At 37.1% G+C, this 14,556-nt stretch overlaps 1 protein-coding gene across 1 annotated transcript in view; it reads left to right on the top strand.

The window, feature by feature from the left end:
- fstl4 (follistatin-like 4) overlaps positions 1–14,556 on the top strand; it is a 264,025-nt gene that overhangs the window by 237,875 nt on the left and 11,594 nt on the right. Inside the window, exons 11-14 of the mRNA XM_073824962.1 lie at positions 1,488–1,514; positions 5,608–5,726; positions 8,941–9,090; positions 12,447–12,554. Coding sequence (XP_073681063.1) covers positions 1,488–1,514; positions 5,608–5,726; positions 8,941–9,090; positions 12,447–12,554 — 404 coding nt within the window. The remainder of the gene's footprint in view (positions 1–1,487; positions 1,515–5,607; positions 5,727–8,940; positions 9,091–12,446; positions 12,555–14,556) is intronic.

Here is a 14,556-nt window from a genome sequence, read left to right as displayed (position 1 = left end):
TGTTTAGGAATCCACATGAAAACATGAATAAAATTCAACGCAAAAGATTTCCTGACTGCTGTTCACAGTGTCGAGAAACACTCCTGGCAGTTGTTTCTTCTGATTTATTTTATTGTATTCTTCAAAACTGCATTGTTGCTGTTAAAAAACATCACTAGAATGGACACAGACACATTTCTGAATATTGCATGTCCACTGTGTTGGGAAAAAGGCTGCAGTAATATCTGTCTGCTGGGTTTCAGATCAGTCAGATCAGTGGTACAGAATATAGGAATGTTACAGAAAAACACAGGCTCATCTAATACCATCTATCAACACCTACCACTATGGCTGCTCAATTTGGGGGGATGAAATGTAATTGTGATTGTCTAATAAAAAAAGCACACAAACAAAAAAATGATCGAAGAAAAGAACAGTATTTTTGTTCTTGTTTGTAGGGCTGCACAATTTTGGTCAAACTTTATGGTAACACTTTATTTTACGGTCTTTTAACTAGTTGTTTATTAGCATGCATATTACTAGAATATCAGTCATTTATTAGTACTAATTAAGCACATATTAATGCCTTATTCTAAATACCTAATCCTACCCAATACTGTACCTAAACTTAACAACTAACTTACTAACCATTAATGAGCAGCAAATTAGGAATTTATTAAGGGAAAAGTCATAGTTAATAGTGAATAAGTGTTACCTATTCTAAAGTGTTACCAACTTTATATATTAATATGACTAATAATAATTATGATTATTAGAATTACTAAATAAAATATCACAATACGGACAATTACTATTGTACACTCTTAAAAATAAAGGTGCTTCACGATGCCATAGAAGAACCTTTTTTGTCTAAATGGTTCCATAAGGAACCTTCAACATCTGAAGAACCTTTCTGTTCCACAAAATGTTCTTTGTGGCGAAAGATTGTTCTTCAGATTATAAAAAGGTAAGAAAGAGATGGTTCTTTGTGGAACCAAAAATGATTCTTCTATGGCATTGCTTTGAAGAACCTTTTAAGCACCTTTATTTTTAAGAGTGTAAAAACAGTAATTAATAAATTAAAAAAAGAATTGTTTTTGCAGAAGATAATATATTTTTCTTAATCTATGATATGAAGCCACATCGGATCACAAATGCAAGTTATTTCAAACTCTCGACTGACATTATGCAGCTTCTCTTTTGTTGAAGCTGAAGCGATCGAGCTGCTTTGATGACAGTGCTGCGCTTCATGAAACATGCTACACGTTGATTTATTTAATAAAAAATATCAGCCTTTGCAATTATATAATCAAAAATCATGCTTTAAATCCTTCCATCAGCCCATTTCCATCTGTGTGGCCGTTATTTCTAATATTACTAATTCTTTAAGTTTTTCAGGGGATCATATTAAAATGAAATCACTCTTAATACAATTGTACATACTGTAAATTCATTAGTGTTTCTCTGCTGTCCACTAACTATCCTCTGTTTTTTCTCATGCTATCTAGTGGCCAACATTCTCTGGAGGGAAGAAGGTAAATCTGTTTGATACTCATGTCTGATTAATGTTCATGTTACAAAAACAAACATTTTGAGAGCTTTGATAACTTTATTGTTTCAAAATTTATTGTTCAATCAAATTTGGGCTTATTTGATACAGGCATCAATGTGCATTAATTAATTGGAACATTAATGGAGCAACACATTTTGAAGTAAATTATAAAAGTGGTTTGTTTTCTTTAAAATCATATAAATGTCTAAGGTGGTGAGGGATCACACTGAGGCAAAATGCCCACAAATACTATACTGTAGCTAAAGTAATAATGTTTATATAATATCTTAACATCTTATAATATCTTGTTCAAAACAATCACTTCAGCAAAGTTTACTGTTTTCTTCTTTAATGTTAATTTTGGTTAAAGTTCTATTAGTAATTATTTTTAGTTTTAATTTAATTTACTAATTAATTCATTTAATTTATTTATTTATTTATTTATTTATTGTTATTTTAATATACTGAGTTAAACTAAATAATTAACTAGCTAAAATAAGATCTTATGTTTTTTTTTTTTTTTCCATTTATTTTATTTGGTAATTAATAATAACAGTGTGGAAGCCTGTTTTCACCACTGAATAAAATAATAAAAAAGGTAATTGCTACTTTTTTTCTCACGTGTAACTTTTTTCTCGCAAAAAGTTCACATCTTGCAATTCTGACTTTTTTCTCAGAGTTGAGTCACATAAACTCACAATTCAGATTTTTTTCTCAAAACTAAGATATAAACTTGCAATTGTGAGTTATAAAGTCGAAATTGCAGCACATAAATTTGCAATTCTGAGTTATAGGCTTAAAGTCAATTTCTGAGGAGAAAAAAGTCTAATATTTCTTACATTTGCGAGTATATAGGTGTGTTCGACTTGATGCAACATTGTGCAGATCGATCAGTGTTTGACATTAAAGTACAGTGAGAGCTATAGAGAGCAGATGCTCTGCATGCCTTTAAATAACTCTCATGGTACTTTGATATCATACAGCACATCAGTCGGTCTGTGCACACTTTTAAAAATAAAGTTGCTTTAAAAGGTTCTTCAGAGCGATGCCATAGAAGAACCATTTCCGGTTCCACAGAAAACCATTCAGTCAAAGGTTCCATCTCATTTTTTTACCTTTTTATAATATGAAGAACCTTCTTTCGCCACAAAGAACCTTTTGTGAAACAGAAAGGTTCTTCAGATGTTAAAGGTTCTTTATGGAACCATTTAAACAAACCAGGTTCTTCTATGGCATCGTGAAGCACCTTTATTTTTACGAGTGCAATGCTGCTTCAAATTGAACACACCAAATACCTTACAATTATATACACTGCAAATATACACTAAATAAGGGTTTCTATTTTATTTATTTTTTCCTGTGATGTAAAGCTGAATTTTCATCACCCACCATTACTCTGGTCTTCAGTGTCACATGATCCTTCAGAAATGATTCTAATATGCTGATTTATTATTAGAATTATCAATGTTGGCAACAGTTACCAAGGTTTTTTTTTTTTTTTTTTTTTTTTTACCTGTAAGAACCTGTAATACTTTTTTCAGGATTCTTTAATGAACAAAAAGTAAAAAAGAACAGCATTTATTCAAAATAGAAATCGTTTTTAAGTCTTTGCTATCACTTTTTATCAATTTAACACATCCTCCTGAATAAAAGTAATAATTTCTTTCAAAAAAAAGAAAGAATAAAAATTGACTGACTCTTTTACAAAAGGTTCTTCGTGATGAAAGAAGTTTCTTCATTTAAAAAAAAAAAAAATGTATGAAAGAGATGGTTCTTTAATGAACCTTTGACTGAATGGTTCTTCGTGAAACCAAAAATGGTTCTTCTATGGCATCTCTGTGAAGAACCTTTTAAGCACCTTTCGTTTTAAGAGTGTATATTGTTAGAAAATATTTCTATTTTGAATAAATACTGTTCTTTTTAACTTTTTATTCATCAAAGAATCCTGAAAAAAGTATCACAGGTTCCAAAAAAATAATAAGCTGTTTCCAACATTGATAATAAATCAGCATATTAGAATGATTTCTGAAGTATCATGTGACACTGAAGACTGCAGTAATATTGCTGAAAATTCAGCTTTGATCACAAATAAATTAGATTTTTAATGTATATTAAAACAAAATGTTATTTTATATCTATTACATTTTTTTCTGTATTTTTGATCGAATAAACTAAGCCTTGGGCTTACTTAAAATACATTAAAAAGCTTACCTATTCTCAAACTTTTGACATGCAGTGTACAGTCGTGGCCAAAAGTTTTGAGAATTACCTAAATATTGGAAATTGGAAAAGTTGCTGCTTAAGTTTTTATAATAGCAATTTGCATATACTCCAGAATGTTATGAAGAGTGATCAGATGAATTGCATAGTCCTTCTTTGCCATGAAAATGAACTTAATCCCGAAAAAAACTTTCCACTGCATTGTTAAGAAGACTTCAGGGCATCCAAGAAAGTCCAGCAAGCGCCAGGATCGTCTCCTAAAGAGGATTGAGCTGCGGGATCGGAGTGTCACCAGTGCAGAGCTTGCTCAGGAATGGCAGCAGGCAGGTGTGAGCGCATCTGACGCACAGTGAGGCCAAGACTTTTGGAAGATGGCCTGGGGTCAAGAAGGGCAGCAAAGAAACCACTTCTCTCCAAATAAAACATAAGGGACAGACTGATCTTCTGCAAAAAGTATGGCGAATGGACTGCTGAGGACTGGGGCAAAGTCATATTCTCTGATGAAGCCTCTTTCCGATTGTTTGGGGCATCTGGAAAAGGGCTTGTCCAGAGAAGAAAAGGTGAGCGCTACCATCAGTCCTGTGTCATGCCAACAGTAAAGCATCCTGAGACCATTCATGTGTGGGGTTGCTTCTCATCCAAGGGAGTGGGCTCACTCACAATTTTGCCCAAAAACACAGCCATGAATAAAGAATGGTACCAAAACACCCTCCAACAGCAACTTCTTCCAACAATCCATCAACAATTTGGTGAAGAACAATGTATTTTCCAGCACGATGGAGCACCGTGCCATAAGGCAAAAGTGATAACTAAGTGGCTCGGGGACCAAAACGTTGAAATTTTGGGTCCATGGCCTGGAAACTCCCCAGATCTTAATCCCATTGAGAACTTGTGGTCAATCCTCAAGAGGCGGGTGGACAAACAAAAACCCACTAATTCTGACAAACTCCAAGAAGTGATTATGGAAGAATGGGTTGCTATCAGTCAGGATTTGGCCCAGAAGTTGATTGAGAGCATGCCCAGTCCAATTGCAGAGGTCCTGGAAAAGAAGGGCCAACACTGCAAATACTGACTCTTTGCATAAATGTCATGTAATTGTCGATAAAAGCCTTTGAAACGTATGAAGTGCTTGTAATTATATTTCAGTACATCACAGAAACAACTGAAACAAAGATCTAAAAGCAGTTGAGCAGCAACTTTGTGAAAACGAATATTTGTGTCATTCTCAAAACTTTTGGCCACGACTGTATATAAAAATATGTCAGTCTTTTTTCTTAGAATTGTACTGTATCATTCACAATCTCAAGTTATACTTCGCTTTCCTAAGAAATCAGAATCACGAGATATAAACTCATAATTGCAAGAAAAAGGTAATAACTGTGGGATAAAAAGTCACAATTACCTTTTATTGTTTTTAATTCAGTGGCAAAAACAGGCTTCTACACAAATCAGTACCTGTGGATGATCATTAGGAACAGTTTTCGACTCATTGAGATGACCGCCAACACTGATCATCCGCAGCGCTGCAGTACGCACCGCTTACCTGCAACTGTGTTTTTACACCTTCTGCTTTCTGACAGCATGACAACTCAGTGCTGCCGCTCCCCGCCGGCGTCGGCGTCAGTGTCTGACGTGACCACGCTAATTAGCAGCTGTTGTTTGCTGCCAGGTGACAGACCTGCAAATGCACTTTTTGGAGTGGTTTCAGGAGATTTTAATAGTCTCTGCTGTCTGACCGGATGACAGCCACATTGTTTGAAACCATTCTCTCACCCTGTGGTGCGCCGTTTGCTGTTGTTTTCTCTGAAGGAAGAGTGAGTGTGTAATGGCGTGTGTGATGTTGTGTCTACTTGTAGGGCTCAGTGTGGGGAACATGTTCTACGTGTTCTCCAGCGAAGGGATCACCATACTGCAGCCCGGCAACTGTGAGATTCGCAGACGCATCCCACGGACAGAGAGGATACTGGGTAGCTATGTAAGTCTAGACTCAAACCCGAAACAAAAAAATATATAGTATTTATTATGCTTAAAGAAATAGTTTACTTCCAGAACTAAATTTTACAGATATTTTACTCACCCCCCTACACTGTAAAAAGTTTTCACCAGATTCAACTTAAAAACCTAAGTTCAGCAGCTGCCTTAAAATTTTATGTTAAATCAGCTTAAAACTACAAGTCATTTTAACTTATTACAATAAAAATGAGTTGATTTAACTTGTGAGTTCAAATGACTTAAGTTGATTTAACTTAAAGGGATAGTTCACCCAAAAATGAAAATTTTATGTTTATCTGCTTACCCCCAGGGCATCCAAGATGTAGGTGACTTTGTTTCCTCAGAAAAACACAAACGAAGATTTTTAACGAAAACCGGTGCAATCTGTCAGCCATATAATGGCAGTAGATGGGCACCAAACCTTTAAAAGTAAACAAAAACATGCACAGACAAATCCAAATTACACCCTGCGGCTCGTGACGATACACTGATGTCCTAAGACACGAAACGATCGGTTTTTGTGAGAAACTGCACAGTATTTATATCATTTTTTACCTTTGATACACAGCCACGTCCATCTCTCCTGAACACGAGCTGTTCATCCAGCTCGTGACATGTGAACCGGAAGTGATCTGTCGCATTCATACGACACTCATTGTTTACATAGAGCACAGAGATTGTGGGTACAGCGGCTATTCAAAATGGTAATTACTTGCGCGTATCCTGATTGTTCAAACCGATTTAAAGCTAAAAGATTATGTTTGCTTGCGCAAACTCATGCGGGACTTTTCACTGATTTCCCCTTCCGGTGTTTGCGTATTCTACGCCAGAGCGCGTGCATATGTAACGTGCCTGATGCTAATCTTGTGCTCATGACAGATGGACGTGGCTGTGTATCAAAGGTAAAAAATGATATAAATACTGTTGCAGGGTGTAATTTGGATTTGTCTGTGCATGTTTTTGTTTACTTTTAAAGGTTTGGTGCCCATCCACGTCCATTATTTGGCTGACAGACTGCACCGGTTTTCGTTAAAAATCTTTGTTTGTGTTTTTCTGAGGAAACAAAGTCACCTACATCTTGGATGCCCTGGGGGTAAGCAGATAAACATCCAATTTTCATTTTTGGGTGAACTATCCCTTTAAAATTTTAAGGCAGCTGCTAAACTTAAGTTTTTAAGTTGAAACTGGTGAAAACTTTTTACAATGTAGTCATCTAAGATGTTCATTTCTTTCTTTCTTCAGTCGTAAAGAAATTAAGTTTTTTGAGAAAACCATTTCAGGTATTTTCTCGATGTAGTTGACTTCTATGCTGCCCCAAGTTTGAACTTCCATAATGCAGTTTAAATGCAGCTTCGAATTATCCCAAATGCGGTTGTAGACAATCCCAGCAGAGGAAAAAGGGTCTTATCTATTTTTTTTTTTTTTTTTATTACAATTTATGCTCATCTTGTCTTGTTCTGCCTGAACTCAGCTTTTTCCGGTGCAATACAGTTACAGTATGTCGAAAAACTCATCAACTCAAATCTCATTTTCTCAACTTCAAAATTGTCCTACATCTTTGTTCTAGCTTTTTTGTAAAGGGTGTTTGTGATCTTCTTTGCATGTTCACTTTGCAAACACTAGGTCGGTACTTCTGCAGCGATGTAGAATGATTTTGAAATGATTTTTTAAATTGAGAGAGAAAATGAGATGGGAGTTTTTCGACATACCCTAACTGTCTTGAACTGGGAAAAAAAAAAAAGAGTTCAGGCAGAGCAAGACAAGATGAGTGTTTAAGGTTAAAAAAAAAACAATCGTTTTGCTACATAAGACCCTTCTTCCTCAGGTGGGATCGTTTAGAGCCCTTTGAAGCTGCATTTAAACTGCATTTTGGAAGTTTAAACTCGGGGGCACCATAGAAGTCCACTATATGGAGTACATTCCTGAAATGTTTTCCTCAAAAAACATAATTTCTTTCAAACGAAGTAAGAAAGACATGAACATCTTAGTTGACATGGGGTCAGTAAATTATCTGTAAATTTTTGTTCTGAAAATGAGCTAATCTTTTAATGCCAGTGAAGTCTGAATGTTTTAGGACTGTTCACATTTTCCCACCCAGAACTATTAATGTGATTATATAATGCATTAGAAGGTGCATTACAAGGCATTTTATAATACATTATATGGCTTTCAGTAAAGTGTTATTGATATTTGTGATGATTGTTTTGGTTACACTTTAGTATACGGACCAATTCTTACTATTAACTAGTTGCTTATTTGTATGCCTATTAATAAGAAATTGGCTGTTTATTAGTACTTATAAAGTGTTTATTCTACGTGACCATATTCTACATCTCTAATCCTACCTAAACTTAACAACTTACTATTATTTAATAGCAAATTAGGAGTTTATTGAGGCAAAATTCGTAGTTAATGGTTTATTTATAGCGAGAATTGGGCCTTAAAATAAAGTGTGACCACTGTGGTTAATAAATTCAAAATTTTATTCAGCAATCAGACATTAAATTGATCAAAAGTGACAGTAAAGAAAAAAAAATCTATTGCAAATAAAATTCAGTTCTTTTGAGCAGCAAATCAGCATATTAGAATGATTTGCGAACGATCATGTGACACTGAAGGCTGGAGTAATGATGCTGAAAATTCAGCTTCAATCACAGGAATAATTAACACTTTACAATATATTCTCATAGAAAACAGTTCTTTTGAATTATAATAATTTTTGACAATATTACTGTTTTTACTGTATTTTTGATCAAATAAATGCAGCTCATATGAGCAGAAAAGAAAAAAAAATTCAAAAAATCTACATCCAGGTGCTTTGTTTAAACAACACTACTGTCAAAAGTAGTTAAATAAGGAAATAAATTATTTAATAATTATGAATATAATAGGTGCAAAATATAATTTCTTGTTTGCTTCTGTTCATTTTGAAGTGAATATGTTTTGATATTCTTAAAAATAAAGTTTTTAAATGGGGGTTTCTCAGTGATGTCATAGAAAAAACTTTTGCACGCCATATTTGCAACCTTCCAGTAAACAGTTCTTAGAAGTTTTTAGTGTAGAACCTTTTATGAAATGGAATAGTTCAGCGGATGTTAAAGGTTCTTCATGGAACTATCAATGTCAAAGAAAGACCTCTATTTTACAAGTGCACAGACAAACATTGGTTCAAGTGCGTGTCTACATTTTCCTTGCAGGAAGAACTGTGTCCCAGAAGCACGGGCGTCTCTTCACATGAGTGTGTTTGGGCATCAGCGGTCAGCGTGAGGGACAAGTATGTGTATGTGTCTCAGCCGCTTCAAAACAGACTGCTGTTGATCGACACACAGGCTCAAAGAGTCGTGCAGGTGAGGACATGTCCATCTTTAGCTAAACTTTCAGTACAGTATAATGAAAATTAATCATTTCATCATGGATGAATTTGAAGACTTGCCTGACTTAAACACTTGTTTACAAACTAGGTAATTCAGCCAGGGATTCTTATCCGGGTGGTGGAAGAAAAACACAGACATTCTGGACTTGTACAGCAATAAAATGACTGACTAACCTCTGTAAATTGTAATGTTCTCAATTACTTTTGAGACATGGTTGGGATCTGAGAACCTCTAGAGGAGATGCATGTGAGATCTCTTTTTCACAGACTGTAAAACTTTATTTACAGTACAAAATCAACATAGGCTTATGGGAAATACGTGCCTCTATATACATTTCTGCAAAACTGAAAAAAACATACCTATATGTACGAACTAGAATAATGCAACAAACATTAGATGTAACATTAAACGATTAAACTATGAAGAAAGAGTTTAAATAAAAAACTATCAAATGTGAAGTGTCATTCAGGGAATTTTGTCAGTTTGACAATTTATGCAATTAATGCTACTTGGAAAAAAAAACTAAATATAACTGTACAGGTATTTTATTATGAACTTAAATTAAATATATATGACCCTGGACCTCAAAACCAGGCATAAGTAGCATGGGTATACTAACAATAGCCAACAATACATTGTACAGGTCAAAATTATTTTTAAAAATTTTTTATGCCAAAAATCTTAGGATATTAAGTAAAAATCATGTTCCCTTTAGATATTTTGTAAATATGCAGTATCAATACATATGTGACCCTGGACCACAAAACCAGTCATAAGGTTAAATTTTACAAAAACTGAGATGTATACATCATATGAAAGCTCAATAAATAAGCTTTCTATTGATCCATGGTTTGTTAGGATAGGACAATATTTGTCTGAGATACATCTATTTGAAAATCTGAAATCTGAGGGTGCAAAAAAATCAAAATGATGAGAAAATCACCTTTAAAGTTCTTCAAATTAAGTTCTTAACAATGGATATTACTAATCAAAAAATACATTTTGATATATTTATAGTAGGAATTTTACCAAAAATCTTCATGGAACATGATCTTTACTTAATTTCCTAATGATTTTTGGCATAAACGAAAAATCAATAATTTTGACCCATACAATGCATTTTTGGCTATTGCTACAAAAATACCCCAGTGACTTGTGGTCCAGGGTCACATATTACTATTTTTGATTTGAAATTATGATTAGTAATATGCAAATGCATAATATGCATTGTTAAGAACTTCATTTAGACAACTCTGAAGGCGATTTATTTTGCCCCCTTAGATTCCATATTTTCAAATAGTTGTATCTCGGCCAAATATTCTCCTATCCTAACAAACCATACATCAACAGAAAGCTTATTTATTCAGCTTAGTCCTGTGTTACATATTACAGTATATAGTAAAGGAACTTACTGTTAACCAATTAAGAGACTTCTGACAAGCAGGAAACATCAGAAATGAAATTAGACTTCAGAAATTAAAGAGATTTTTCTTCATGTCATTCACCAACCATGTTTGCTCCCCATAATTTACTGCTGTTGAAAACAGCCAAAACAAAACAACCAAAATGTGGAAGCTTTGCACACATTTAAAATCAAATGTTTCTGATGTTGGGCTTGTGTTTTTTATATGGAAGAACAATCAATGCACAGCAACAGAGAACAATGGAAACCATAAGATGAATGTGCACAGTGAGACGTATAAAGATGAAAGCGGTTTCAGAGAGCAGAGCTGCTGCTGAACAACACCAGCGTGTCAGGGTCATGTGGACGTGTCACAAGGTCACGGCTAATAAATCCTAGTATGATCACAGGAGTTCAGCCAAGAAAAAACTCCAACAAACAACAAATGATAGTGACAGTCATTTCAAGCTTGTATTTCTAATGACAGAAGTTCCTCACAAAGTTATTGTTCTGTGCTTTAAATGTTTCCCTTAGACTTTGTTTTAAAACATCTCTGTCACATCTTTGATATTAACTCAGCTATATGCACTTAAAAAACACCATGGTCTTCATATAACCATCCTAAAATCAAACCACATGAGCTTGAATCCTCAGCACAATGACCACAAAAACAGAAACCCTTTAAGCACTAATAGAACACCTCATTTCAACATTAACTTCTTTAAAGTCTTTGCTTAAAAAGCAACTACAGCTTCATAACACATTCATGTCCATTTTGACCCAGAAGAGATACATAATATGTCTAAAAATAGTTTTTAGTAAGGGAACAAAACTTTGCATATGCTCAAAATACACACTATTAATTTATTTTTCTATTTTTGTTATTATTATTTTTATTTGTTTTTGTTTTTTTCTGAGATATAAACCCATTTACCCAGTTTGCAAAGCATGCTGGGAACTAAGTTAATGCAACAAAAATGGTTCATGTAGTACACTGTAAAAAGTAGCAACCTCCAATGGTTACCTTTAAGAGCTATTTTTACCCAATTTACATCTTAAAAATTACTTTTGGTATTAATTAATGTTGGTTGGTTCAGTGGTTACATAATAATTAAATTAATTAATTAATCATTTGAATTAAGTAAACTTATATAAACTTAAATTACATATTTAAGTTGCTATAAAATGTCAAGCAATTGTGTTGCTTTAGTAAATTGAATAAATAAAAATAAAATACAGTGTACTGGAGTTATTAAACATATCTGAAATTAAAATAAAACATAAAATTAATAATTAAAACATTTTTTTTAATGATTTTAGCTATTTACCAAGGCAACATTTCTCATTTCTCATTTCTTTGTTTTGATGTACAAAAATAACTAGAACTGTAACTAAAATAAACTAATGATTATATAGACATAGTGTATTAAAAAAAATACTAAAAATTACAAAAACACAACTAAGTTACTAAAACTAAAACCTAAAATTGAAAACAAAAATTAAAAAATACTAAAAAAAAATACTAAAAATACTAAAATAACTGTGCCATGTACTTTTGATTTTTTTTTTTTTTTTTTCAAATCTATAAATATAACAAGCTTTGTCTACTTTGCAAATACACTGTTTCACAAAGTTCAATAAGCATGAATCTAATAATGAGTAACTTACATTTACATATTATTTTGCTGGTCTGTTTTTGCTTTGACAATGAAATTAGATTAAAAAAACAATTGATAAAGGAACCCTCACTTGTGTATGTTCAGAGACTCAATGAGTGGTTCTGCTTTGGCTTAATTTGAGGCTACGATCATTCTCAAAGTGTTCAAAGTGGAAGCACATTATGACATTGCCAAAATAAGCTACAATGGGTGCTTGACTCCTAAAAGTTGCTCTTGAATGAATTCGCCCTCTTGTGTTGGAATGACAGGTTGTGGAGACGGACGCCATGCCAGTCAAACTCTTCTACGACAAATCTCACGATCAGCTGTGGCTGTTGAGCTGGAGAGACCTGCTGAAGTCCCACTCTACTCTACAGGTGAGTCTTCACTATATATCTATTTATATAGAAAATATAATTGCTAGTTTTGGGCTGAATTATGATTCATCCAGTTAGTTCCTAAAGACTCTCGAGCCAATTAGAGCACTCACACATTCTTCATGCCCTCTCACCTTGATGTTTTTCTAAGAGCCTGAGAGTCCATTCATTCAGGTTCCCCTTCAGTCGTTTCACTACGACGTTACATTTGGGAACTCGCTTGAGAGTCCAATCATCTCTGAGCCTTATTCAAAAGGCCAATGAAAATTGGCGAGTGGCATTTGCATGCCAAGCCACGCCCCGTACATACGGGTATATAAGATGGCGGCATGCAGCCAGTCATTCAGACTTTTGCTTCGGAGCCGTCTTCTCTGCCCGAGCCTACAAAAAAAAAAAAAATTGCAATGTTCCTGCTGCTCTTCCCCGCTGGCGTGCTGCCATCTAAAAGAGCTTCTAAAAGAGTGTTTTGGCAGCCGCCAGTGGGATCCTGCGGGCGGCCGTTTTCACGGCCAGAAAGCCTCCTGCTCTCCAGCGAGTGAGCCCCTCTGAGTGCACAGTGGTGCCGCGGTTCCTCCTTGGGCAGACCGGGACTAAAAGAGTGATTTCTCACAGATGCGAAAAACGTTCTTCTCAGAATGCTTTTCCAGCCGTGCGCTTCTGGGTGTGGCAGTTTCCTCACCTCTCAAGACGGCCATGTACGCTGCCTTACATGTCTGGGCCGAGAGCATGCTGAGGCAGTGTTCACGGATGGTTCGTGCGTTCATTGCGAACGCATGACCATGGCTTCACTGAAATACCGCCGTTCTTATGCAAGACGGCTCCCCTCGGCGTCCCATGGCAGGTTGTTAAGCCGTCAATGCTTTTCGGCCACCGTGGCGAGACACGAGGGGGACCTACGGGTCACTGTAAAGAACGTGCCGCCGGCTACCCCAGCCCTGCGGCCTTCTGTACCTCAGCGCAGTCCCGTAGAGCTTCCAGAGCAGTACGCTTCCCCGCCAGCCAGGCTGACCGTCTCCTTTGGCGCTCCAGCAGAGGAGGAGATGTCTGTTGCAGCATCAGAGGGAGAGTCTGAGGGTGAAGCGGACATCTCGGCCGGCCAGCACCCCCCTGTGGTCGCTGTTCCGTCTGAGGTGGACGCCAAACTCTCGGCTATGCTCCTCCGAGCCGCCAGGGGGATCGTCTGGAGGTACCCCAAGTGCCTTCGGATGATCCTTCTAGGCTGGATGACTGGTTCCTGGGGAGGGCCCCCGCGGCTCCGCCGCGCTCCCCCCCGTTTCCATTCTTCCCGGAGGTGCACGAGGAGCTGGTTAAAACATGGCGGGCACCCTTTTCATCTCGCTCGCGCCCCAGCTCCTCTCCCCTCGCCACCCTCGATGGCGGGGCAGCCCGGGGATATGTGTCGGTCCCCCAGGTCAAGCGCGCTGTCGCGGTGCTTCTTGGCCCGCGTGGCGCCGCCACCTGGCGAGATCGACCGCATCTCCCGTCCAGGGCGTTTGAGTGCTCGTCCCCCTTGCGGGCCGCGTTTATCATGCCGCTGGACAGGCTGCCTCGGCCTTGCATGCTATGGCCATTTTTCAGGTCTATCAGGCCCAGGCCTTAAAACAGCTGCACGAGGGTGGTCCTGACCAAAACATGATGCAGGAACTCCGCGCTGCCACCGACTTCGCTCTACGGGCGACGAAGGTCACGGCACGGTCTCTTGGTCAGGTGATGTCCACGGCCGTGGTCCAGGAACGACACCTATGGCTTAATCTGGCGCAGATGGCAGACGCCGACAAAGCTCGCTTTCTCAACGCTCCCATCTCCCAGAGCGGCCTATTCGGCGACACTGTCGAGGACTTCGCCCAGCAGTTCTCGGGAGTCCAGAAGCAAACGGAGGCCATCAAACATATCCTGCTCCGCTGCGAAGCTTCCATCCCACCGCCGGTGGCCCCGCCTCCGCCTGCTCGTCGCCGAGGGCGCCCCCCTGCGGCCCCAAAAACATCCACAGCTCCCTCACCCG

Source organism: Garra rufa, chromosome 19, assembly GCF_049309525.1.
Source record: "Garra rufa chromosome 19, GarRuf1.0, whole genome shotgun sequence".
NCBI classification, from domain to species: domain Eukaryota; kingdom Metazoa; phylum Chordata; class Actinopteri; order Cypriniformes; family Cyprinidae; genus Garra; species Garra rufa.
This window is presented reverse-complemented; position numbering and strand designations above follow the sequence as displayed.